Below are 27,363 nucleotides of genomic sequence, written 5' to 3' on the forward strand. Positions count from 1 at the left end.
TCTGAGGGCTAAGACAGGTTATTTTATTGGCCTTGGCTCTGACCAGTATTGACGAACCCTGCAGACACTGATACAAAGCGTCTGTGAACAAACAGCCCTTGCCGGCGGTCAGGTGAATGCAGAGAAAACACACACACAAATCAAAAGACGGATTCAATTTTTATATTCTTTCCAACACTAACAACCACTTCCAGATTTTCTTTATAGTCGTCTCTGTGCTTTCAGTTCAGTAAAAGTTAGAAAGAATAATAGATTTGTAAAGTGTGATAGCAAATTGTACAAAATTGACCAGACCTGTGGGGTAGGCAGGTAGATGACCGTTTTACAAAATACTGTAAGATCATCGGCATTAATTTAAATTATTTCCTTTTTTGGTCTTCCAAGTCCTCTTGGCAGTTTTACCTAGGAAAATAACATGCATCAAATAGAAAATTGGTATTCTAAATACATTTTCTTTATGTGACACATTCTTGTTGTGTGTATATGCCATGAGAAATTTAAAAAATTGTTTTTCTTTTCTTTTGTTGCCAAAATTTAGGCATTAAAAATAAGTCACAGTAAACCTATTGAACTTACCCACAAAATGGAGTAAGTTAGGACAGACTGAATCCAAGACACATTGTCTCTCCTGGACCCGAGGCCACAGGCATGACGTCACAGGAGGTGCATTTAGGACAGCCCACTGTGCCGAGGAATGGACAGAGGATGTACTGCTCTGCACTCATTTGGGGAACAAATGTGCCATTTTGCCCTTGAATGTCGTGCTAAGACATCTTAACATCATTGGATTATACGGCCCAGTTGGCTATACGACGCATCTGTAAAGCTAAAATAAAAATTGTTAGAAAAATAATTTGACCAAGGAAATGAAACTTTTTTTTTTTTTAAACAAAAATTAAAAAATATTGTACTCTAATCTTTCCACACTATCAGTTTTGGTCTTGGATGTGACTTAAAGTACTATGTCAAATGCACACACTAAACCATGCAAGCACCACCACGAGGTTATCGTGCATGTAAGACTTCTCATGACAACGACTACTGAACAGCACAATCTTAACGGTTTCTTTTTTCATGGCCTACTGATGACAAAACTGTCTTACAGAGCGACAGAACAAAGTCCACACTTCCTTCTCACCAGGGCCTCCACCAGCAAGTCGGCCCACCTGACACCCCAGTCAGTCAATCACAGTATCTGCAGATGAAGCCCCACCCCAATTACGTGCTCAAGGAAACCAGTCAAGGCAAGGCAGCCCTACAATCCCAGGGGGCCTCCCTGTCATCTGAAGCTGAGGCCGGGACCACCGAGGGGACCCTGGGGTCCTCTGCTGGGGAGCAGCGAAGTGGGCTTGCCTGGGTTTTGCTGAGAAATTGGACTGAAAGGGGAGGCAGCGTTCACTCCCGGAAGGCCCGGGGTCCCCTGAGCAGAGTGCAGGCCGGGGATGCACTGAGCACCCGTGAGCCAAAACTACGTACCCCCAAATTACGTACCCCTTCTTTAGGTCTGTAATCTGCTGTTGTATAAACTCCAGAAAGAGCCAGGGGCCCCACTGGCTTTCCTGAGGTGACCACTTGACTCGATTTCTGAATCTGCATCTTCTCCATCACTCAGGCTCAAGGGACAGACGCAGCTTCCCAAAACAAGATCATCGTCCAGCAAGTACTGCTCTAAGCTGCACTGCTGTTTCTCCAACTAAAGTCTCAGCGCCTTCCACCCCCAGTTTGTAATTAATTGAAATTAGAACTTTATAAAAATCTGTAAGTGCAAGCTTCAATATTTCAGATAAAAGATAGCTATGAACAAATAAATATGCACAAATAATACTTAAAGACTGCTTATTCTGCCTTCCAGCAGAACTCGGGTTGCCAGACACTGTTGCCACGCTTCTGAAGACACGAGTTTTAATCTAAATTGGGAAAGCTGCTTTTGGAGACACCAGCCATTTAGGTGGCTGGCTCAAACATCTATCTGTAAAGAGCATCCAGAGCACAATGACCTGGAAGGAGTGTGCTTGGTGCTCGGGGCCAGAGTCCTGGGTGAGAGCCAAGGAGGGCGCTGGCTCTCCCCAGTGAGGACACTTTGGGCTGGCCTGAGAGGTAGGAAAACGGGGAAGGAAACAAGGCAAAGGCAAGGGAGATGCCCACATGGCAGAGGCCCTTCTCCCAGCCCCCATCCGCAGGTTCACCCCCAGCTGCGTACACGTAGAAAAACTACCATATTGCTGATTTGGTTACAGGAAACATCCCTATCACAAATGCCAAACACCCACAGAACATGGGAATGAAGCCCCACATGCTTTTTTTTTTCTTTTTTTTTGTGAGGAAGATCAGCTCTGAGCTAACATCCATGCCAATCCTCCTCTTTTTGCTGAGGAAGATTGGCCCTGGGCTAATATCCGTGCCCATCTTCCTCTACTTTATATGGGACGCCACCACAGCATGGGCTGGCAAGCGGAGTGTCGGTGCACGCCTGGGATCCGAACCCGGGCCGCCAGCAGCGGAGTGCACACACTTAACCGCTAAGCCACGGGGCCGGCCCCCCCACATGCTTTTTAAAAGAAAAAGATAGACCCTTGGACTGAAAACAACCAGAAAACCAGCCTAGCATGGCACACACATTAAGGAGTACCGAAGTTCTGGGTACTGAATGGCTGGCGAGGAGCCAACTCCCAGCTCTGACTGTGCTGCCGCCATCAGTGATCCAGAGTGATGGGCAGTGTGCTCTCAGCTCACACAGGTCTCAGGTCCCACCAGGGGGAATCAAATGTGAAACCTGGAGAGCTCAGGCACAAACACTGTTTGTAGCAAAAGCTTCAACCAAGATGCCCACAGCCCCCAACGGAAGGACGGAGCAGCAGCAGTGTCGCAGCTCATACTCAGAATCTTGTACATACAATTTATGGGAATTTATAAAACAATAAAAAAGGCCCCACCTTTTTAAAGTTATAATTTATAGAATATTCTGTACAAAAGCAGTCTTTAAAAGGATTCTGTCACTACCCTAGAAGAAGTCCATAGCTGTCGGCCTTCTCTTTGGCGTGGCAGTCAGCAGCTTCCTGGTCCCCAGTGGGGCGCTGGCGGGCGAGCTCGTGGGGGTCTTCAGCACTCCGTGGAGGGGCCTCTGCTCAGGGTTGAAGGCCACTCGGGAGGGGCCTGTGGGACTGACCAGGATACTCTTGTCTGTCTTCTTGAACTCTGCCCCAGATGAAAGGAAGGACACGTTAACAGGGACGATTTCTCTGTCCTGCCCACCCGCCCAGATGGTGTCACAGCTCATGCTCCTGGCAGGCTCCAAGGGAGCCGCGACGCCCACTCCCAGGAAGGCCTGTAGACAGCGGGCCCTGAGGGTCTTCTGAGGAAATGGAAGTCACTGGGGAGGCTACTGCACACGAATCAATTTCCTCTTCCAAGGAAAATGCCCCGAGGGCCACCTGGACAGGCTCTGAGGGAGTGCCAGGTGGGTCAGGTCCTGAAAGGAGGAACCTTGGGAGCCGGGGGGTGTTTGTGGAACACGGAGAATCAGTGAACCCCGAGTCTGGGTCTGGGATGAATCCGAGGTATAAAGAGGAGGAGCTTTTCCTTCCAGACAGACTTGTTCCTCCCACTGTCTCTAGCTCTAACGAAGAGGCCTCAGGAGGGAGTTGCGTGAGCTTCTCAGGTCCTCCCCAGACCATCTCTCCTCTCCCTGCATGCGTCTGCACATGTGTGCCCACACCCACACACGTTTACTTGTGGTCCCCAAAAAGAGTCAGGTCTTAAACTCATTATATACTTAAGAGTTTGGTTTCCTTTGGAAAAACAAAACAAATGGATCGCACCAATATTAAAAGCAGTAAGGCGAGAGAATGTCCCTCTCCTCTTGGGGGTGGTTCTGAATTTTAGCAGAAGCAGCTGCAGCCGACAGACCATTAGATCTCAGGCCGAGTCGGCTTCAAGTCTTCTAGGAAGGCAGGCTTGGGAAGATGGCTTTGCACACCGTCTTCTACCAGGCAACCTCCTTTCAGAGGTCCCCAGAAAGTCACCCCCTGACTTCTGACTCAGGAATGGGTCAAGGCCCTCCTTCCCCAGAGGGCGGACCCCGACGGCCTTTGTGGAATGAAAGCAAACCCCGCACTCACCTGCAGTCATGTTTCTGTTCAACCCGAAGGTTACCTTCTTGGAGCTGGAGGGCATCTTGTTTAGCTGCAGAAGGAGAACAGTAACACAAGGAGTAAAACAACAGTGGCTGAGGTGCTTTGTCTCCCCGTCTGACTGAGACGTCCTTGAGAACCCACAGGTGCCCACTAGCCCACGGGGGAGCCCATGGCGCAAAGGCCCCCGTGCCGCAGCATCCGCCTCCCTGGCCTCAGTCCGGCCCGCCTGCACACTCCTGGGCCCGCGGCCTCTGTGCAGTGCCTTCACGGCGGGCAGTGTGCAGCCTTATCGCTGGCCACGTGCTTGTGTCCCGGGGAAGAAAGCAGAGTGAAATTATCATGTTTGAAACCTCCTAAGTAATAAGAAAAAGCTTACCACTGAAAAATCATGAGGAACTCTCACTCATTTTGTCCCAGAATTCTGAAGTTTTAACTTGTAAATGAAATTGATTAGACCACACCTGTAATGGAATCTAACTTCAATGGGCGATGGGTACGCATTTCCCAACTTTTTGTGCACGAGGACTCCAAATTGATTTGGATATTCTAACAATTTATCAAAATTAACGTTGTTTCCTATTTGAAAATTCCTACAAGTGGACCCATTCTGCATTACGAAGCACTTTCTCAAACTCCTCCCTGCAATCCCACATTTCTGTGTGAATCTCACAATTCTGCCTCATATCGTTTTTGCTTTAACACTGTAAACATTTTATGAGAGGAATTTGGCTTCTATGAGCCCTGAGTCATTTAGCCAACATCTCTAAGATATCTTATGTATAAACATTAACACAGACAGTGGTCATCCTGCTGGTTCAAGGCTATATAAATGGCACTGACTTCTCTCTCAAAACGTCCACCTGCTTGTGGGTCTCCGCAGCAGGCCTCTGCCCCACACAGCTCCACCCAGACATCTACCTCCTGGAGGCAAACCCAGATGTGCCTCCTCATCTGCCTTGGTCTGCAACATGCTCCACCTTCCACGGGCATTTGGCAGACCCAAGCCTTTCCTTCATGAACCCCCACCCCCGGCCAGCCTCCCAGGAACAGTGATCGCCCACACCCCACCGCCACCATGACCACCCTGATGCCCCTGTGTCTTTGGCAGGGCCCCTCCTTCTCCATTTGATTTATAAACCCAGGGCTCTTCAGGGCTTCCTTCCTTCCCCCTCCCACTACCCTTTCCTCTAAGAGATCTCACCAATTCCCACGAATGTGCATCATGAACTGCAGCTGAAATTCCCCCTCACTAATCCCTTGGGGGCAGGCCCTGACCGTGATGATCCCTAGGTCAGTCCTTGACTACCCAGAAACAAGCACATGCTATCAGGGCTGAGACTACAGCCCCAGAGCCAACTCAGGCCCCTGGAACCCCAGCACAGCCTGAACAGCAGACCTGGTCTCCTTGAACAGGAACCTGGACGCTGTGGACAGAAGCAGAGGCCAAGCAGCCTGCAGAGAGCACAGCCGGGGTCAGGAGGGCAGCAGTGGGGCCCTTTCTGTGCCCTTTAGGCAGGAATGCGCTGCGCTGCCATGGGGACGGGGAGTAGAGGGAGGGCCCAGTGTGGCTGGAGTGTGAGTACCTGCACGGCAGGGTTCGGAGAGGAGGCGGCAGTGCTGCTCTTAGCTTTCCTGAAGAACAGGGGCTTTGGTAAGAAGGGGGTGTCAAACTTCACAAAGTTGTTCTCTGTCCTCAGCTGCTTCTTCTTTGAAGGGCTGAAAGCTCCAGGTGAGCCCTATGTGAGCGAGGGGCAAGAGAAGAGGGAAAGGTCACACCCAGAGCCACCTGTGCCACACCCACACACACAGGAAGCTAAAGTAGGACGGGGGTGCAGACAAAATCAGGTGGGGGTGCCCACAGGACGCAGAGCGTCTCAGGCGAGCCCATTTACCAGCTCAGACACCCCACACCCCCGTTTCCTGTCCCAGGTTTGCAAACACCTCGTTTACTTAGTAGAGTGCAGACTTCATGCACAAACCACCACTTCTCTACCGTGGCACCACGCCAGCAGGGCCCGAGGTTTCCTACCTCTTCAGCCACAACAACCCTTTTTTATTCATCTTCAAACTCGGGCCCCATGTTTTGAAGATTTCTGCCTTTCAAAGACCATCTATTAAATAATAATGCATTTTCTCACTTCTGATCAAAGACATCACTGACCATCACAAGTTTGCTGTGAAAGAGTGAGCGTGATGTCCTGGTTAGGTTCTGTGGTCCATCACAGGCAGGTAAAGAATGTCCACCAGGTGTTTCATGACTGACGACCACCCACAGCAAAGACCCTGCTCTAGTTCTGGACCCCAGGGACCTGGGAAACTCCATGCTGCCGATGTCACACTGGTGGTTTTGGCAAGTTCTTGGTGTTCCCTTAGCAGGACCCACGGTGCCATGGTGAGGGGCAGACCCAGGAGCCCTCTCTCTGTGCCTTCCCCCACTGGCAGAGACCTATGAGGCACATTGCCCCTTCTGGGAGGAAAAACCTCCCTCGACCCTGTGACTTATTTAGTAACTGTTCTCTTCCTCTCCAAGAGGTTGCAAGGGGCCTGAGAATTGAGACACGAAGATTTCTCTGATATTCCTGGTGAAGAGCGAGCATCACAGGAACAGTGAGTGAGGGCAGAGGCTGCAGAGCCAAGGGTAGGTTCTACAGGTGACACAGCTGGTCAGAGAAGGTCTGGGATTGAGCAGACTTCCCGAAGTCCAGCTGAGTGTTCTGCTTTCCGAGCTGACACTTTATAGTGACCACTGTTAGACCTGCCACCAGCATTTAACCAAGTCTACACAAGTTCCCCTAAACAAAGGCCTCAACGTCATAACCACTGCAAAGCAGTACGTGCCAACACAAGTACTGGACGGGTCAGCACACTTGTTCTGGAAAGGGCCAGGAGTATTTTCGGCATCTTGGGCCATAAGGTCTCTGTCACAACCACTCAACTCTGGCAATGAGGAGTGAAAGCAGCCATGGATAGTGGCTAGTACGTACAGGAATGGGCGTGGCCCTGTGCCAATGAAACTACGTTTGCCAACCACTGGGATAGACACAGGGTGTGAAAAGCAGATCCAGAGCCTGTTTCCTCATTTATATCTGGCTCTAGGGATCCAAATGGAAAGGAAGTCTTTGCATTAAAAGCAAGACAAGAAAATGCTGGGCTTCCTCTTTTGCCAAAGGGGCCCAGCATTGGCCATGAGTTGGAGAAAAATGAGACCAGCATTTGAGGGAGACACACACCTGCCTGTTCACACTGCAGGGCACCAGTGCCTGCCTTGCCACGAGGACAATTCTTCCAGCTTGATGCAGGCCCTGCTGGGGGTGGCAGTGGGGATGGAGGCGGGGAGGAGGAGGTCGTCAGTGACTGTCTTGGCCACCGAGACGAGTCACTTGTTTATCTACTCATTGGTAAAGGGTGTTATAAACCATGACTGCTCTTTAGTCCAGAGGTCGGACCCGTCCCCTTGCCCCCATAAATTGGGGCCCGAGGAGGCAGGGAGCCCCTGATACTTCTGCATGGGAACCTCAGCCACCCCTGCCTTGGGCCCAGCTGCCTTACCAGAGCCCGGATGAGCTTGACTTCGGATTCCAACACTCCACTGTGTCCCACCAAGCTGGACATCTCTTTCATTTTCTTCCTCTTTTTCAAGATGGCGGTTTTCTGACTGCATGGGTCACAAGTGTGAAGGCTGCTGGGCTCCCCCTTCTTCTTCTTCAGTCTCCTGCCCTGGGGCAGGGCTGCTGGACAAGCCCCTCCATCCGCTGGGCCCACTGGAGGGCCCTCCTTCTGGGGCGGGGGCCAGGCCATCGCAGGCGGGCCACTGCCATTGACTGGGAGAGCGCCAAGCTTCCGCTTCTTCTTCAGGACTGGGGAGGCTCGGGGGACAGGTCCCTGAGCACGACCACTGCAGGGGCCACTTTGAGACACATCCTCCAGAGGTGACACCGCTGACTCTGAGCTGTCTCTCTGAACCCCTGGACTCCTCTTCCTCGGCCGTTTCCTCCTACTGTGCGTCAGGGGATGCTCTGAGCCGCCCTGCTCCGGGGGACTGGGCACAGCTGCTGCCCCCAGCTCAACCACACTGGCTTTCTGGGCTCTTCTAGGACCTGCCTCTGGCCCACTGTCCCCATTCTGTTCTGGGGACATGGCTTCACCCTCTGACCCTAAATGTGCAGGCTGGAGGTGGTTCTTCTTCTTCTTTTTCCTTTTTTTCTTCTTAACACTGCCTTCACCCTTCTCTTCCTCAGCAGGAAAGAATCTGTTTCCTAGGAAGACACATAAACCAATCAACAGGCACCCCAATGCCGAGGTGACAGCAAGGTCTTGCTGGGGATTCTTGGGCAGCGCAAGGGGCAGACTGAACTTCCCCACACTTTCCACCAGAAAGGCCTTGGTCCTCCTCGATGCGCTTTAACTCCACTAGTTTTCTCATCCAGTCCCATTTCTTCCCTTTCTCAGCTGTGATAAGAAACCTTCCTAATGCTTATTTTGATATAAACAGAACTAAAATAATATTCAGATTCCTATTAATTTTCAAGGCAAAAGGCAAAAAGATCCAGGGTGGTAACAAAACAAATGCTCCAAAGAGCAGAGCCTGCCTAGCATCCTCCACCTCCCCCAGATGGCACTGGGGGTCAACCAACACTTTAGTTTACGTATGATTTCCCTCATTAAGTAGTAGATAATAACAACAATAAACAAACACATAGAAACAGAGATTGGATTGGTGGTTACCAGAGGGGAAGGGGGGAGGGGGGAGGGCGAAAGGATTAATTCCGCACATGTGTGTGGTGATGGGTTGTAATTAGTATTTGGGTGGTGAACATGATGTAATCTATGCAGAAATAGAAGTATAATGATGTACACCTGAAATTTATACAATGTTATAAACCAATGTTACTGCAATAAACAAAAAAAAAAGACAATGTAAAAAAAAAAAAAAAACACTTTAGTTTAGGGAGGTGGAATGTGGTTCCACAAAAAAACAACAAAACTCTCAGAAAGGACCTTTACTCTTCAGCCACTGAAAGCTCAAGATTTTGCTCTGTAATGATTTATGGAGACACTGGCTCAGTTTCCCACAACTGCAATGATGCCTGCTGCTCCCCGAGGGCTGCTTGTGCCCCTTCCTTCCAACCCTTGCTGACTTCAGGCTTGTGGCTCACCTTTCTCTTTCTCCATGCTGGTTTTCTCTAAAAGCGTACTTCCTTTTTTCTTATGCCTTCCTTGACTGAGGGTCTGGTGATCTTCATCAGTGGAAATGTCCTCGGCAAAACTAAGGTGAGGTATACTGCCTGCTGGACACCAAAGCCACATCTGCTCAGCTTTCTGAGACCCTTACAACTCTGCCCCAGGGGCCTAAGAGCCATGCCCCCGGCCTCCTGCCTCCCGCAGGTAGACTTTTAACCCCGATTTCTGTTCTCATTCATCACTGTTCCTCACGACTACTCCAACCCAAACCCCAAAGCTACTGACACAGGAATTGCAGACTTAAAAATCTTTGTGGATTTCTTGACTTTGGTGAGGTAAGGGATCACAAACCCTGAGTGACACCCTCTACAGCTCAACCCCGGGGGCTCAGCCACGCTGTCTCCACCTTCCAACTAGTCTGTGGTGCTTTCCCCATTCCGAGCACCTGGGGCGTATGAGGAGCAGGGGCAGGAGAACCAGTGCGTTGCTCAAAGGTACCCAAGCTGACACACTGTAGCTTTTCCCCAGGGGACACCTGACCAGAACAGCAAACGAAAGGGACTCTGAGAGATCAAACTTTTCTTCTTCATAAAGGATCCAGACCAGCAGAAATTCATCTTGTTAAGACAACAATAAACACTGTCCCCCCCTCACCCCCTGCAACGGTACACCCTTTGCCCTGACACTGACAGGGAGCCTCCCATCGGGCTCTGCTTTGGTCGCTGGGATGGGAAAGTGGGGGTGCTGGAAAAGGCCCCACACTAGGGTTCTTTCAAGGGCTTCTGCTCAGCTGAGCAGCGAGCAGTGTAATTGACGACCTTTCACAGGTAAAGGCTACTATTTTTTATGATTTCAATCCTGGTTTTCAATATTTGGCGTAAACGCTCTTGGTGGGATCCACACTCATGTCAGATCATCATCAATTCTAATCCTCTGAGTTTCCTCACCTTCAGAGAGACCTTGAAATCTGAAAAAGAAAACAACATAAGTTCATAAAGAAACTCCTTCTTTCTGTCTTCTATAAACACACGCACTAAACTCAAATGTAAGTGATATTTGTTAATTCACTTTCTTTTTCCCCTAGAAGGCGAGGCTAAAGAGGTGGTGGGATGCAAAGGCCAGAAACGAAGGACAACACTGCCCTCAGTTATCAGCAGCATCATCAAGGACATGGCGATCTCAAGATTCTGTCTTGGCACATCCAAATAAAACCGAAGAAATTAAACTTTTCTTCTTCTTTCTTGGTTTCTTCAGGCTGAAACAGCTTAGATCTCTGCTTCTATGCAGTCCTCCTCTTTGTTTATCAAGTAGAGAAATGCCAAGCAGTGTTTTGCTCTCCACAGTTTTGGTGCATTAGAACAAGGAAGCGTGGAGTGCCGTGTGCTATGGGGGGGCACGTGGACTCCGGGAGCACTGGGGGAGTGGCAGTTCTGAGGCCAACTCTGCCAGCTGGCAGCTGCGACCTTGGGCAAGCCAGTTACCCCATGCTCCAGTTAACCCATCTGTAAAATGGGGATATTACAGAAGCCATCTTATAGGGCTTCTCTCAGCATGAAATAATTTATGTAAGGTGCTCAGAACAGTGTCTGCTCATGGAGAGTGTGATCAAACTTAGTTGTCATTTGTCATCCATCAGTAAGCCACGGGCTCTGCAGGAATGACTGGTACAGGCATAGTGATGCGGATGACTACACTTCCAGCATAACAATACTGGGAGTGAGGGAGGGGCAGATAACTAAACTCCTGCCTATCTCAACAGCACGTCACAGATAACGGAGTCATAGATAACTTGGAAGAAGTATATTTACATTGCAATTTCTTGATCTCTTAATTTTAGATATCACTGATAGACTTCTTTTACAGCACTAGGGAACAGCTATTCTTCAAATGCAGCCGTTCTCATCTCTTTTAGCTGTTGATGAGAAGGGCTGAATTGATGAAAGAGATGAGAATGGCTGCATTTGAAGGACGGAACTTGAGGGGCAAGGGGCGGCTGTTTTCATGAAACCTTGCAGTTTATACCACATTGCTATGAATAAAAACATGGCAGGATCAAAAAAAGAAGAAAAAAGGTAAGCATAGTGACAGTTCGTCTACACCACGAGACAAAAGACAGGGCTGGATTGAGCACGAATGATGAAAATCAAGCGAAGCCCTCTCACCCAGTTGCTTACTTTTTGATTAGTCTGGAGAGACGTTTCCTGTTGAAGGGAGGGATGTTTTTCCTGTTGGTTATTTCCAGGAGTCGGTCAGCAACAGCCTTATAGTCAAACTGTGTGAGAAGAAACACTAAACATAAACCCACAGCCAAACACCACTGCCAGACCTGGGAATTCCCATCTACTATAACAGACTCCCCGTAGCGTGCATCTGGGAGCACTCAGCAACAGCCTGTCTCAACAAGCACGTACTAGGACGTGGTAACCAAAAGCTTAAGCAACGTCTTCCAAAAATTCGTTCTATTTCTTCTTGGGAAAAGCGGGGTGTAATTCTTCCTTTAAAAAAAATTGTGGTAAAATACACCACATGAAATTGACCTGGGCGTGTTTCTTTGTAAATCTAATCTACACATCAATTTGCACTTGGTAACATAGTAAACTTACTTTATTTGAAAAGCACCATCAAGCTGGCCTTGTTGTAGGGAACAGATCTTAGCAACTCAAGCCAAAGTGAAGACTGACACCTGTCAAAATCCCTTCGTATTTAAATTTGTCTCCAGTAAGCTCATTAGGAGGAGGGTGACATTAGTGACTGAAGGGATTAAAAAGGACTTGATACATTAGGCCTGAGAGTTTAATTAGCTCTGACCCTAATTCCCAATCAGCCCGACCACTCCACAGTAAATCTATATTCCATAAAAAGCAACAACGGCTACCAACCTGGAGAAGCGGCCCAGCGTCCTCCAAGCTTCCGCCCCCGCCTCTTTCACTGTCATCACCGACTCCATCTTTTCTGGAGTGATACCTGCCCAGGGCTATCAAAACACATCCAGAGACAAAATTCTTCAAATACACAGCAATGACTGCTTCCACAGGAGCCATCACCTCATTAGGGGTCTCTCAGTAAAAAAGAAAATTTCTTTACAGAGAAAAGCTCTTGCAAATACATTTATAATTTCCCAAAGATGCTGTGGTTTTTCAGCCCATGGACGTAAAAAAGCCTGGGTGAAGCCACACATTTTGCATTTTAATGACATCACAGACACGAGCTCCGCGGCAGTCAGTGTTCTGGAGCGCACACGGTCTTCCCGTCCAGACTGCAGCGGCAGTGGACAGGAGCTTCTGCGGGAGGGGCTCAGGCAAGTAGGAGGACAGTGGACTCAGGAGTCTGGCCCTTGGTTCAGAGCAGCTGGGCCGTGGTAAACATGTATGCGGCAGCACACTCACTTTTCATGGGGTCGCCTCGGGAAATGCAAGTCGATACTTACACAACTTTGAGCATTTAAAGAATAATTCAAAGAGCGTTAAATCCCATGAAGAAGCAGATAAAAATTACCAATGAAATCTCACAACTTTTCAAACGTGTACCATTTTTGGAATCCTGTAAGCTCATTAGTGGTGTGGCCTCAGGGCACAGCCCAGAGAGGACAAAACAGGGTCTGACACTGTGCTGGTGCTTGTGATAAGCATTTGACAAATAAACTAGGAGGGAATTTTTGGAAGTGCTCATGAAAGAGAGTGAGAATTCTCTAGTTTACACAGAAACGTGGTGAGGACAGAAACACGGTGAGCAGGAGGGATCCAGAGACAGTTCTCATGACTACACAAAATTTGATCAAGGTCATTTAGTTAACTCTATTAGCCACATCAAATTCACAACTAAAATGTTTCTTCTTTTCTTTTTAAAAACTTTTGTTTTCTAACTAAAAAATAATATATGATCATTGTAGAAAATTTAGAAAAACAGACAAAAGTACAAAGAAAACAGTAATCACCCATAATTCTGCCCCCTAGGGCTATTAACATTTTGGTGTATATCCTTCCAGGTTTTTAAAGGTGCATATAAATGTTTGAAACTAATCAGGCTCCTTCACAGTTTTATGTCCTGCTTTAGAAGAATTTTTAAATTAAATGTCTTCTGATCAGTAGTTTTTGAAAACTTTGCTTTTAATAGCTATGTAACATTTTAAAAGCATGGGTATACCCTGACCATTTACTCAGTCCTGCGCCCTGAGATGCAGTAAACCACTGTGAGAGTTCTGATGGGCCTGCAGCTTGAAATGCACGCTCTACACACAATTGCACGGGTATATAAGGGTGACAGTAAGAATGACGGCAGCCCACAGTGGGTGTTTAAACCCCCAAAGAGAAAGAACCCCGAAAGGACTCGGAGGTCAGAAAGGAGAGCTGGAGAAACAAGTGTGCATTCGCAATGTAACTGCAAACGATGTCTCCCATCGAGAACCTTCTTACAGATCCGAGTCCACATTAGGATGTTTCAATACATCAAAACACCCAAACCAACAAAAACAAACAAAACCCAAAGCAACAGCAACGACAATGATAAACCCTTGGAGAAAGTCCTGGGAGCTACGGAAGCGGGTGTAAGGCAGTGCATTGACGCAGAGGACCCTGGACGGCACGGTGCTTTAACACTCCTGTGCTTCCCTGACTCGGGGGAGTCTGAGGCAGAGCTGTCTTGGATGAATTCTAGGTTGCAGTCAGTGAGATTCCAACAACGTATTAAAAAGTGTTTGTAGATGAGGACTTTACCTAAAAAAAAGACTATTCAAGGAACTCCTCTTACCTGTCTTCCTCTTACTGTTTGTTTTTCTCCATGTCATCTCATTTTCAGATACGTCGCCCTCAGAGAGGTCACTGTCACTCACTTTAGTTTTCTGTTCCTCTGCTGTCTCTTCAGGTACAAAAGGAGACTGATCTACAATGACTTCAAAAACACCCCTAGCTATAGTCTGTACCAGTGTATGGCTGAGGGTGGAAGCACAGCAGAGAGAGCGTGATTAAAACAAACAGCCGGGACTCCGTCACTTACAGGTGTGTGGGGATGAGGAGGAGAGAATCACTGCACATCCAGTTTCAGCCCACCTGGTCCCTGCTGCGACCATCACCTGGCCAGCAAGCATTTGTACCCTAACTACACTGCCGTGCTAATCACCTGCGGCTGTCAGGAGCCAGCTCGGTGCTATGTGACGGAAGCAGGGGGACCAACAGCAGACGGAACTCCGGGTGTGGGAGGGCACAATCCCTGAACTGACTGGGGTCAAATCACAAAGCTGGAGGAGCCCAATTATCACTCAAAGCTCCAAACGTCTTGCTAATGGGGATTAAGAATCGGCTGCTCTCAGCTTTGGATCACCGTCCTGGGCACCCTGCATCATGCTTCACGACCCCCCCAGGATGAAGTTCCAATTGAAGCAGTAAAAACAAACGTGAATCACTTACTCCTTAGTCTTGGCAGCAATTTTGCAGAATGGATCAATAAACTTGAGATTCTGATCTGCCAAAAGCTGTAATTTAGGAATAAAACGGGAAAAAAAATGAGGAAAAAGAAGAGATTGTTCTCTTTCTGATGCGTCCTTGAAAAAAGGACCCATTTGCATTTTCCACATAGGTTGAGTCAGACTGAGCAACACTTGTCTCACAATGCCCCGAATGCACTCTGCATGGATCACCCAGACGCCTGGAGCCAGGCTCAAGGTCACGGCCATCCTCCAGCTTTGATTGGATAGATAGAAAACTATCCAATCCAACCAGCGCTGTTCTACTTTCCCAGCGCACACAGTCCCTCCTTTACGGAGGAGTTCTATATGGATACTCTCTTTTCACTAAAAAAACACCACATTCACCATAGAACATTTGTGAAAGAAAAAAGTAAAAATTACTCATACTCCCAAATTCGGATAATCACTTGCATGTAAAAAATGTGTTTCCTTTCCAGCCTTTTGTCTATTCATATATGACTTTAAAAAAGACAAAGCTGCCTTTGTCTACTGCCTTTTCTTCCTACTGCTTTTTAAAAACCCATATGATGAGCATTTCCCCATGTTATCGATTTCTTTATTGGACTGTGTAGGTTGCTTTCAAGTCCGTTTTATAAGTAAGACTGCCATGTACACCTTCAGTGCAGAATCTCTGTACACATGTCCCCTTCTGCTTAGGACACATTCCTAGATGGGGAAGGACCGCCAAAAGACAGTTTGAACCAATTCATGCTGCTGTCGTCGCTGGTAACAAGGAGTGCCAACAAACAACATTTCATTCCAGCTTACAGGAACATCTGAAGAAGAGCCAAAGCCCTATGCAGGTTAGCTGTGGTCTCGTTACGCTGCTGGCAGGATGCCTGACTGCTTCTTACCTCTTTCCCCCCCACTTTGGACAGTTCATCCAGATAAATATCGATGAAGTGGAATTTCACTCCATTAGGAGACTGACTCTCAGGATGCAGGATTTCCTTCATGAAGACATCTAGAAAAAGCTTGATTCGGCTGAAGAAAACAACACACAGGGTTCTATTAACTACAGCACGCCAACATTTCTCTCTTTTCCAAGAGAAAACAGTGACATTCAGTCTTGTGCTACACTGCATAATAAGTAACACAAGGCAGAAGAAGTTTCACAAAGAAAAAAAGCAATCACTGAAATCAGCATAAATTGCTAACTGTGACGTGCGCTCAGCTCTTTACAACCCTCTCCTGGATTTTAAGTTCTTTACGTGTAAGGATGTTTTGCTCTTCATAGTACTGAACAGAGTGGAAGGCACAGATCAGGTAATTCATAGTTGCTGATTAATTGAAAGGCTTGAAAAAACACAATTATCTTAAAAGCGTTAAGGCCACTGAATGCTACCTCAAATAGTTACCAACCTTTCTTCCCAGCCATTTCGCTTCAGAACTTCAAAGGACTGCCTCAGGACCAGACGGATCAGCTAAAGACAGACAACTTTCATTAACAAAAGGGCAAGAAAGAAATCTTGATCAGCTTAGCAGAATGAGGACACCAATGAAACTGGTGTAGTGTGGATCCCAAGAGTGAAAAAATATCTGCGATTGTCATACTTAACTTCTAGATCAAAAAATGTTAACTGAAGATCCCCAAACTCATCCCCAACAGCTGAAAGAGACAAAACAGACGCCTTCGAGTCCCTATTCAAATGCTGTCTGACGAGCATGCTGCCTCTCCTCATGCCAAGCCTGGAACTTCTCCACAAATAAACCTTCTCACTGTTTGTAAGCTACGGAACCTTCTTTTTTCTTCACACGAGCTTCTGAAGAAAACTGGGATGAAGGCGCCCCGATCTTACCATGTAGTACTTGTCCAGGTGCAGCGTGTCTATCCCCTTCCACTCTCGATTCACGGTTTGCCAGAAGGTCTGAATGAAGAGATGTTCTGCAGGAACAAAAGGCTTTGAATGCTTGGTTTTCGGGTTAACATACAGCAAGAACGCAAAGAAGAGAAACAGACTAGAATTGTTTATTATTTACTTCTCAAGAATTCTTGGGCAGCTAGAAAATTTGGTCAATAATTAAATATGCTCAATAATTTATTTTACATTTAAGTAAAAGCATATTATAATAACAGGAAGGCTAGTAATATCTTAGTGTTCAACTAGAATGTTCTCTGGAGCATTTTTCTTTTTCCACTGCAAAGCCACGTTTCTATTAAAATCAAAAGATTTTCTGAGCCACGTCTACCGGCCATTTCCACCCCTTTCCCTAACAATCAATCCAAAGCCATTCAGTTTGATAACACTTGGATGATCCATGTAGAAACTCAGCTTTTTGTTTTGTGTTTAGTGTCAGCTTGGTAAGCTATAATAAAACATTTTATTTTTCTCTTCTGAGCCACGAAACTAACACTTTCATCCAAAAATAATTTGTTCGTTGAATTTTTTTTTCTTTACTTCTTTTTGCACAATTCTTTCTTGATATATGAAAATCCTCACTATTTCCATGTGTAGAATTTTGTTCATTACAAGTCAGCTGGGATACTGCTAAAATTCAGAGACCACTGAGGTTACTGGGGCCATTAGGATGGTTTTGTTCTAAGGAGTGCTACGCAGAACAAACATTGTGCCTTTTCTTCCTTGGTAAGTAATCAAAGCCTGAATGTCTCAAAAATAATTAATTTCTCCCTTTTTTTATTCTTTTAGTTAAAGAGGGGTTACTTTATAGTTTATTACCAGTGATGACCTTAAATGGCTCTAGTCTTGAGGAGGCATCCAGAGGTTTCTGCAAACACTGGCCTATGCATGAACAGCCTCTAAGAGTGTTCAAGTAACTTCAGAATTTGGAGATTCTGGAGGATTGTTATTTCTTAAAACATTTTTTTGAAATTTTTGAGATGTCAAATGTGATATTCCACAAGACACCTTTTTAACCCTCTTACAGAGTCAGTACCTAAGTTTATCATAGTTTTTTCCACAGGAACGGTTTGTTGCCTGAAATCTATACATCAGTAGCCCCAGGTTCATGTTGAACTAGCCTACTGGAAAACTGAAATTTTAAAGGAAGGAGAAGAAACAATACTGAGTAGATTTCCCAGGCAAGTTACCAAAGTCGATGAACAAGAAGTTTTGAAAGTCATGAAAATATTGGGACTTACGAGCCTCTGAGTTGTTAACAACATGGATGAGTTGGGAAATAGTGTTCGCTAGCTCCTCCTGCAAAGGTGGGGTTAGGAAAAACATCGGGGTTATTACGTGGTAACACTGAGATGACAGCATCACGGCCTGCACCTCTGCCCATCTGCTCGGGGCTCTGTATCTCTTGTTTTCAATGTCACTTCCACTAAGATTTTGTACATCAACATTTGAATTTTATCAAACGTGAAATTCCCAATTTCAATGGAGTACTGTGCCAACTTTATATGCCTCTGAGAATTGTTTAAGCTGCATGTTTAGAAAAGTAAGTCTGGTTATCAGTTCAAATGACCTACAGAAGAAATAAATTAGCTGTCAATTTCTGGCCTTAAAAATATATAACTTAAATTGAGATTCTATTCTAATCCTCCAAATAAGGGAAACAGATGCCAGCAGGGAGAAATTGCTGGCGGTTAGACATAGGACCCTCACTCCACGAGGCTCAGTGCGTGGAACTAGAACATCCTCTCCTTGGCTTGCTGAGACAGGCTGCAACGGCAGGGCACTGGGAAGCAGAGGTTAGCGGCCCCTTCTACGCTCTGACCTGGGCAAAAGTGCCATCCGAAGACCTCGCCCTGCTAAGATGCAGCAAACTCATTTGTGGGGAGAATTTGGTGGTCTGGGTCAATGAAGAAACCTGCCTTGCGGAGTGCCAACAAAAGAATTCTGTTTGTGAGCTACCTAAGAAAAGAACCATCCTTGTGGGCACCACTACACTTCGCTGGGGCTCCAGTTTTCCTTACCCATTTTAGACGAACTCCCAGACTTGACAATGATGTTCCTGTTCATCTGTTTTCTTCCTCCACTAAAGCTGTTGGTTGTTACTTTTGAATGTAATTTAAAAATATTTTGCCTTGCTATCCTACTCAAAATATGGTTAGTGGAATAAAAGCAATAAATCAAGCAAGTTATTATATGGCTTGGGGGAAGTGGCAAAGTTGCACATTCAAACCCAGACAAGTAAAATCTACCCATGACGTCTTATACGTCAGAGGGTTTCAAACGGCATTTCAAGGCTCGCCCCTCTCGTTCTACAAAGGCAGACCTGCTTTTACACATCAGAACAAAGCTCTTTAAACAGTGAAATCATTTTTCTTAAATAGCTTTGGTGGTGAGGCCCAGTATGCTCAGTAGACAGGGGTCCAGATGCAGCACATACATCTGTGCTGAGTCCCCACCGACTTTAAGGGTGGGGACATCACATGTGGAGCTGCTGCCTGCCCTATGAAGACCCTGACCCCAGCAAGGTGGCTGCCAGTCTCAGGCACTCACTTAACTATGGCAGAGGTGGGCAGGGAGCCTGGGTGGCTCACAGGATCTTAGACTAGTGCCACGACATTTTTGACCACAAATGATAAAAGAAGATGAAACAGAAACTTTAAAATAAGTAATGTAAATTCTACCATGAAACCTATGAAATAAATCTTTAATTTATGTGTAGTTGAAAAGATAACTAACCTCAATGCTTGGACACTGCATCCCTTTCCATATGGACGAGAAGTGAGAAAGTGAATCCTTGAAGCCATGATTTTCAGTTTGTTAGGGACATTAGGGGACTGACACAGCATAAAATGAGCAAGTCTCTTTTATCCCTCTGGGCCAAAAATCCAGTAGTATGACAAAGGGAACTGTGTGTTACCTGCAGAAGGGGTTCGTCCTGCACCCACATGCAATAGAAGAGCCCTTTCCATATTTTTAGAAGTTCTTCTTGACTGAAACCTCCTAGAGGACAAAACAGCACAAAAATCTTAGTTCTCATCTTTCCTTTCTTAAAGTTTAGCACTGCCACATAAGCAGTGAAAGTAATACCACATGCGTTTTCATTCTTTCATCTCCAAATGTCTTTTTTTATTTGAAGCACACATTTTCTTGTTGTTACAAAAGAAACACATATAAATTATGCAGTTTTATCAGCTATGGGGCAGGGTGGTAGTGGTGGCACGTCCCTGTTATCTGAGTAATGTAAAGAAGCAAATGTCATTACAACAAAAAATTAACTAACGAAGTGGTCATTTATTCAACGAGTTCCTCCTTAGTGTCCCTCTCTACTTAAAACTAGCATTTCACCCTGCACACCAACACTTTCATTGGTCTTGCAAAGTAAAATTTCAAATCCTACAAAAGATGCAGGATTTGCTCAAGTCCCATACAACTGGCCCGAGAGAAACTGACAAGGCGTTGGGATATCTTTGCAAAGATGACCCTTTCAAGGACCCTGCTATTAGGTCACACTGGGCTATATCCTGATCTCCCTCCCTCCGTCCCACCTGATTAGGGTTTATTTACTGGGCAATTTTAGTTTTATTTTAAGTGGCATCACCTTGGTTACCCTTGTTCTGACTCATTATTCAAGCCCTCTACTTCTTTCTGTACTATCTACGACCAAGCCACAAGTCACATACAGCCTTCTATCTCCTGGGTTGACCAGGCGCCCTGGAATAATTGCTGAGTGACATAAGGAATCACAAAATCAGGTAAGTGTATACTCTCAGAGTTTCTAAGCCTATGGAGAACAAACAGAATCCTCAAGTCTTGATGCAGGTTACAAATGGTCCTTATTAATATCTCACTAAGAGGCACTAGGAAAAATCTTCAGGAGCAGCAAAGTAGGATAAACTAGGTGAATGTAAACAAGTATACATTTGGAATCAATGTGGTCTCAATACTCCAGAAGATCATTAGACAGTGATACACAGGTCCTTTTTGATGGACTGAGGTTTATTTAGTGGATTCAGAGTGAGCTTTATACCTTTATACGTATTGATTTCCAAGTTACTAAAGATCTTTCTTATATCAACGATTACATTGTCTTTTGATTCTTTTTGATAGCTTCTCACTTAAATCCAAATATATAAGAAACTATAGTAAAATTAGTTTATGAAAGTGCATTTCCTTTAGGGGTTGGGCAAATGACATGCCAACTGGTTTTCCTCCCCTCTCGTTATGAATAAACCACACCTGGGGATCATCCTATTGAGAACACAACTATGGTGTGAGTAATAAATTCCACCAGAGCTGAGCCAACTGCAGTCATAATCGTAGTAACTTTCTTTGCCCCAGTGACCTGTGCTTATACTCAGTCATGTTAACACTATATATATACCTAATGAATTGGCGCATCTGGGTAAGGATCATCAATGGCTGCTAAAACATTAGATGAAAAAATACTGAGCAACTTGAAAATGGATACATCAGACCAACAACACCCAAACCCACTGATCCATCTTAACTCAAAAAGACAGACAACTACTCCTTAGGTGCTGGATGTGACATAATAGGAACAACACAGCACCACCTGCTAAATATTCGTATGAAAACAAAAAGCTAACCTATATCGCATCCAATCTAACTATTAACACTTGTTTGCAGGAAATACAGAGGACAGAAGAACACGTCAAATGAGACCATGGGATGCAGTAAGCAAAACTCCGAATGACCCACTTCCTCCAACAAATAAACTGCAAGGAAAAAGAAAAGGTGGATAAGAACAGTTAGAAATTAAGAGTCTTAGCAGACGTATCAACCAGATGTGATGGGTCGGTTTTGTTTGGATTCTGACTTGTCATTAAAAAAATTTATGGGAAGACAGGAAAAACTCAACAGATTGGATATTTCATATTAAGGAATTTTTTTTTTTTTTAAAAAGTGTGATAATGGTACTGCAGGGCCGGCCCTGTGGCTTAGCAGTTAAGTGCGCGCGCTCTGCTGCTGGTGGCCCGGGTTCGGATCCCGGGCGCGCACCAACGCACCGCTTCTCTGGCCATGCTGAGGCCGTGTCCCATATACAGCAACTAGAAGCATGTACAACTATGACATACAACTATCTACTGGGGCTTTGGGGGGAAAAAAAAATAATGGTACTGTAGTTATGCTAAAGAGTCCTTATCTTTTAGAGATAAAGACCAACGTATCTGGAGATGAAATGAGATGTCCGGGATCTGCTTCCAAAGAATTTAGTGGGAAGGAGCAAGTGGGCAGATTAGACAAACTAGCCAGGTACGTACATGCGGAAGCAGAGTAATGAGTACATTTTTTATATATTTGAAATATTCCTTAATAAAAAGAAGAAAAAAAAAACTGCATGAGATTACCAAAGTGTTATCATGCACTGTTTTCTTTCCTCTTTTTGTTGTTTAGAAAACTCTTCACAAGGAAACTAGCAAAGCATGAACATGATGAACTTAAAAGCAAATGGGATTTAAATGACACTGGTCCTGCATGAGGGTCTGCACTGGGCATTCTTTGTTTTTGCCAAGCAGCTAGTATAAGGTTATCCCCTCCAGGGCTGTCTACCTTCAAGGCAGGGCCTGTGGAGGGAGGCAGTGGTCTGGGTGGGGCTCACCCCGCATGGAGGAGAGGCCACAAGCTGGGTTGAGGCCCAATCAGCACAAATTCCCTTGGCCACAGGGCTGGTGCAAGAAGGAGCAACAAGCTCGCTGCAGACAGAGATCCTCCTGCTCAGGCCTTAGGAAAGTCTCTGGTCCCAGTACACCTGAAGAAAAGACACAGCCAGACACCTTGCAACATGCGGGGGAGTCTGTCTGAGAATGGAACCAATCTGGGGTAGCAGAGTTTGCTATGGAGAAAAACAGGGTCCTGGTGTCATTGGTTGTGCTCCTGCATGAAGCTGTGCTTCGGTTTTTCCCCTTAAAACTAGTGTGGCTTGGATGTTCTTTCAAGTTGCAACTGAAAGAGTCCTAACCAATGAAAATACATTTTTATTGCAAAAAATTCATATACTACATCAAAAGTCATACAATCAAGTGTCTTGTTCACTGCCTCCTGATTCCCAGTCCCCTCCCCAGAAGGACCACTGTTATCTGCCTGATGTGCATCTTTCCAATGCATTTACATAACACTTAAATGTAATACAGAAATGCATAGTTGTGTGTGTAACCTGTATTCCGTATGTCTGTATCTGGCCTTTTTCACTTAAAAATAGCAGGGTGTGTGGCCAGCCTGGTGGCGTAGTGGTTAAGTTCGCGTGCTGCGTAGACTTAATTTTTGGTGGCCCAGGGTTCACAGGTTCGGATCCCAGGCGCGGACCGATGCACCGCTTGTCAAGCCATGCTGTGGCAGTGTCCCATATAAAGTTGAGGAAGATGAGCATGGATGTTAGCCCAGGGCCAACCTTCCTTAGCAAAAAGGGGAGGATTGGCATTGGATGTTAGCTCAGGGCTAATCTTCCTCACCAAAAAAAAAAAAAAAAAAAAAAGCATGGTGTATATTTATCTCTAGATGGTTCTTCTAAGTGTACCAGTATGTCAAGCCAACTCTATGTGATAATTTGATATACTCAAATATCTCTGGATAATCCACAGCTGTAATAGGCAGAGGTACAATATAATGCGCTACACAAGCTTTTGTAATGGAAAACAATAGATTTCGACAAAGCAACAGGGTGACAGTAGGTCCCAGACAGTGGGCAGGAAAGGGAGCTGGACGTGAAAACACATTCTGACTGCTTCACTCTATGCGAGGCACAAGCAGAGTGGAAGCAAACCCTTTGTTAGGCCCCAGCCTGCTACTCACTTGCTGTGCAGTATTAGAAAACAGCAACTACCCCTTTGACCCTCAGTTTCCTATAATATATGTAAGGTTTATGGTTAGGATCAAAATTAAGACATGTATGAGGGCCGGCCCGCGGCTTGGCGGTTAAGTGCACGCGCTCCGCTGCTGGTGGCCCGGGTTCGGATCCCCGGCGCGCACCGAGGCACTGCTTCTCCTGCCATGCTGAGGCCGAGTCCCACATACAGCAACTAGAAGGATGTGCAGCTATGACATACAACTATCTACTGGGGCTTTGCGGGGAAAAAATAAATAAATAAAATCTTTAAAAAAAAAAAAAAAGACATGTATGAGAGGCACTTGTAAGACCAAAGCCATTTAGTTGGTGGCTATTATTATGACTGTCTCATGTTCTCTACCCATAGGCTACTGAAGCTCGTTTCCCTTTTAAAACATCTGTTTTCAATATATGCATAAAAATCACCTGTTTTCACCCAGGAATAGCTGGTTAAAACAAGGTACCAATTTTTGAAGGATTTAAAACAAAACAGAGAAACTCTCACAATTTAATTTCTTTCAAAACTGAAGGTGAAGTACGTATCTGAAGCAGTTTCATCGCACAACTGCTTCTTGATCTGTCTTTCCTTCTTGGGGTTGAGTTTCTTAAACTTAATACAACTAAGTTTCCGACGACAATACATGTTTAGTTATTTCAAAACAAACGAGGTGAGCATGCAAGTCAGACGTGGATACAGTAAACACCCATAAGCCGTGAGACAAGAAAACCCAACAGCTACTTTCATCACGAAAGGAGCACAGGAGCCATTGTAGGTGGGGGTGAAGGAGCACGCGCCAGCTCACACCAGTGTCAAAACACACACAGCTCTTAGCTCTAACTACTGGGTCGAGAGACCTCTAATCCTATTGTAAGAAAAACACTTATTTCCCCTATTACTGGCACTGAATCTAAGACACCACCAACTGTAAGATGTACTATTTCACGTGCCCCCAAAAGAAAGCAAGAATGCCAATGAAACTGTCACAGGTTGACTTTAACGTATATCCCAATTCTAGTAGATGTTAAATGTTTAAAGTTGCAGAATTGCTCAAACAGGCAGGGATTTTTCTCTGTGTTTTCACTGCCAAAGACATGAATGCATGAATAAACAGGGACCAATGAGCCCTAATGAGTAAAACCACGCACAGTGACCATTCTATGACCGTGGAGGCCCCACACGAGCACTTAAAGCGCCAGAGCAACACTGAGCTGCTTTAAGCACTACGAAGATCTCCAATTTGTTTTCAAAATCACAAAGCTACCTACGATGGACGACTACATGTATCAGTAAGTAAAATTTCAGATTGCCTTTACTATGCCTAGACAAGATGCAAAAAAATTTCAGCCTATCAATGAGATTCAAATGTCAGGCCAAGTTATTTCCAAACTCGTGTTTCTAATTTGACAGAGCACAGCTGTGGCAGAGACCTTGTTCATCTGTCCCACCACCACCGTCTATAACACTCACTTTGCAGATCCTTTTTTGAAGGCCCACTATATTCTGTGCAATGTGGATCTAGTGGTGAACAAGAGTTACAAGACAAGTAACTCTAGGTGTGACGGGCGCTAACCAGGCAGGACTCTGGGGCATTGGTGTAAGCACACTGGCCTCACGCTCCCGCGTCGCCTCAACATACATTTCATATCCTGGGCTTGCTCTGCAAAGGGGTTTGAGCAACAGGCCTGTCTGGCTGTCTCAGCCCCATATGTACTGCATCTGGTCTTTCTTCTGCTCTTGTATACAGTCAGGCCCTCGTATGCCTGGATATGCTCCCACTTTCAGCTAAGAAAACAGACGGAAGCTTACAGTGTTTTGGGGGAAGAATGACACATTAACACATAATTAAGAATCAATGTAGCTAAGTGCTACAATAGAGACATACTGTATCTTTCAGAATCCTAGAGGAGTGGGGGTGAGATGATAGGGAAGGCATTTTGGAGGAAGCGATACTGAACTGAATGCTGGGAGTGGATCAAGGGTGGGAATCTTTTTGGAGTGAAGAGAAGCAAAGGCAGAGAGGTGAGAAATGGTGTACTGTACACCAGGAACCAAGAGCGGCTTCCTGTTGATGGAGCGAGAAGCAGTCACATAGGCGCTGAGGTGGAAAGAGAAAAGGAAGACAGATCATGATCTGCAGGCCTGGGATTCCAGGAAGGTGGTGTTTTAGGAAGAAGACTCTTGGCTTGCTTGTGGAGGACAAGTTCAAGGGGGGACAAATGGAGGTAAGGAGATCAGTGGGGAAGCAGGAAAGTGCAGGAGTCTAGATGAGATAAAGAGAGCCTTTGGTCAGGACAGAGTAATTCAGGAGACAAAAGAGGTAGGACCAAGGGATGCTGGACGTGGAGCAGGAGGAGAGGATGAGCGAGAGCAGAGTCCAGGACAATACTGTGTCCAGCTAGAGTCTGAGCGGATGGTGGGAACTAGCAACCAACATAAGAGAGCACAGGTGGTAGGGCAGCAGCAGAAGAGAATAGGTTTTGGGGTGAAGAAAATGAGTCACTTTTGGGCATTCTGCATCTGAGGTGCCTGTGGGACATCCAGGTGGAGATGTCAGGTTAGTAGGGAATAGCTGAGCTGAAAGTAGCAAAGATCTGGGCTAGAAATTTAGGTTTAGGAACCTTCAGCATATATGTGATACCTGAAACCATCAAAGTAAACTAAATCTCTCAAGGAGATTCCTAATAGAACTGAAGTCAAGAATTCTGGTCTTCATTCCTCTTTCTAGCAGACTTCGCATAAAATTGCATTTTCTTTTTCCTGGGTAGTCTTTCGTGATTTCGCTTCATAAGTAAAACAAGGAGATAATATCTATTTTTTCAAGTATACTCTAAATGTATTCCTGTTAGCAGTAAGTGAATCAAACTTTTTCCTAGCGCAACGTAAAACCTCTATCCACAGTGCAGTTCATACCTCATGTGCTCACCCAAGGGTTTACAGAATGTATTTTGGATCAGGTAAATGAAATCCTTCAAGGCACCCCACTGAACTAAAAACGCAAACTACAAAGCTCGGTGTGACCTGGCCACTGCCTACTTTTCCAACTCCATGTCAAAGCACCATCGCCCTCCCTGACTCACTGTTCTTCCAGCCATTCCTAGGGCATGCTCCGCTCTTCCCTCCTGCCTCTGTTCAGATCTGCTGACCACCACCCCGGAGAGGCTCTCCTGGAACTGCCTATGCAGCGGAGCTCCCTCCTGCCCTGATTTCCATTTCCGCCCCTGCACTCACACGAGCTCGATTTTAGTTATCTACGCCCCCTAGCTTTACTAGCAGAAGTTCCTCGAGGGTAGGGATGCTGTCTGCTCTCCTGGAACCCCAGCATCTAAAGGCGTCGGTCACATGAAGGCGCGAATCAATGAAGAGCACACCAGAAAAAATCAGGCTGAGTCTAGCGATTCAAGGCGCAGGCTCGGGGCCGGGCAGACTGGGTCTATTCTCGGGTTCCCCCCTCGCTGTGTCTTTCAGCAGGCTACCTGACCCCTGCGGCCGCAGCCCCTCGACCGTAAGACCGGACTAGACCCAGCAGGCAGCGGTGCCCACGGTGCGGACACACCGGGGCGAACGGCAGGCGTGCGAGCCGGTGCCCGACGCTCTCCCTGCTCCGCCGGCGGCTCCCCCCGGCCCCGGCTCCGGCCCGGCCGCCATTTGGCGCGGCTAACCGCCGGGCGCCCACCTGTCTCCCTCTGCGTCTTCACGCTGAGGTACTGGCGCAGCTTCTTCACCGCCCGGTCCCTGATGCCCTTTTCGTGGGACGCCAGCCGCTGAGCGAACTGGATCTCGGCCGGCTGCATGGCGGGGGCCATCGCGTGCGCTGGAGCATCCCCGGCCGCAGCCCGCCGCGCCTCCGCCTCCCGCCGCCGCCGCCGAACCCCAGCCGCCGTGCC

At 46.3% G+C, this 27,363-nt stretch overlaps 1 protein-coding gene across 6 annotated transcripts; it reads right to left on the bottom strand.

The window, feature by feature from the left end:
- RRP1B (ribosomal RNA processing 1B) lies at positions 1-27,328 on the bottom strand. 6 transcript variants are annotated; one of them, XR_015548703.1, is made up of 18 exons: positions 27,153-27,327; positions 19,552-19,634; positions 17,876-17,933; positions 16,575-16,660; positions 16,138-16,199; positions 15,630-15,759; positions 14,717-14,781; positions 14,061-14,242; positions 12,194-12,288; positions 11,489-11,586; positions 10,262-10,281; positions 9,290-9,421; positions 7,683-8,389; positions 7,364-7,438; positions 5,717-5,869; positions 4,119-4,182; positions 577-3,195; positions 1-402 (listed from the first exon to the last, which is right to left on the bottom strand). XR_015548703.1 is itself a non-coding variant. In XM_087418015.1 (17 exons), the coding sequence occupies exons 1-17, from the start codon at positions 27,280-27,282 to the stop codon at positions 3,002-3,004; spliced, it is 2,331 nt and encodes a 776-aa protein (XP_087274141.1). In that variant the 5' UTR covers positions 27,283-27,327; the 3' UTR covers positions 1-3,001. The 6 variants fall into 6 exon arrangements, 5 of the variants coding, with proteins under 5 accessions (XP_087274141.1, XP_087274139.1, XP_087274140.1 ...); XM_087418015.1 differs by having other exon boundaries at positions 1-3,195; positions 7,364-7,435; XM_087418013.1 differs by having other exon boundaries at positions 1-3,195.
- Between the last annotated feature and the right edge of the window lie 35 nt (positions 27,329-27,363).

This window comes from Ceratotherium simum, chromosome 27, assembly GCF_057802395.1.
Source record: "Ceratotherium simum simum isolate JZ-2026a chromosome 27, ASM5780239v1, whole genome shotgun sequence".
NCBI classification, from domain to species: Eukaryota; Metazoa; Chordata; class Mammalia; order Perissodactyla; family Rhinocerotidae; genus Ceratotherium; species Ceratotherium simum.

Excerpts from the sequence above, each read along its gene's own strand:
- RRP1B (XM_087418013.1), bottom strand. The coding sequence starts at position 27,282 with ATGGCCCCCGCCATGCAGCCGGCCGAGATCCAGTTCGCTCAGCGGCTG. Across the intron at positions 14,243-14,716 it reads ATTGCTGCCAAGACTAAGGA|CCATACACTGGTACAGACTA; the intron begins GTAAGTGATTCA and ends TTCCACCCTCAG. Across the intron at positions 12,289-14,060 it reads AAACAGTAAGAGGAAGACAG|CCCTGGGCAGGTATCACTCC; the intron begins GTAAGAGGAGTT and ends GTGTTTTGATAG.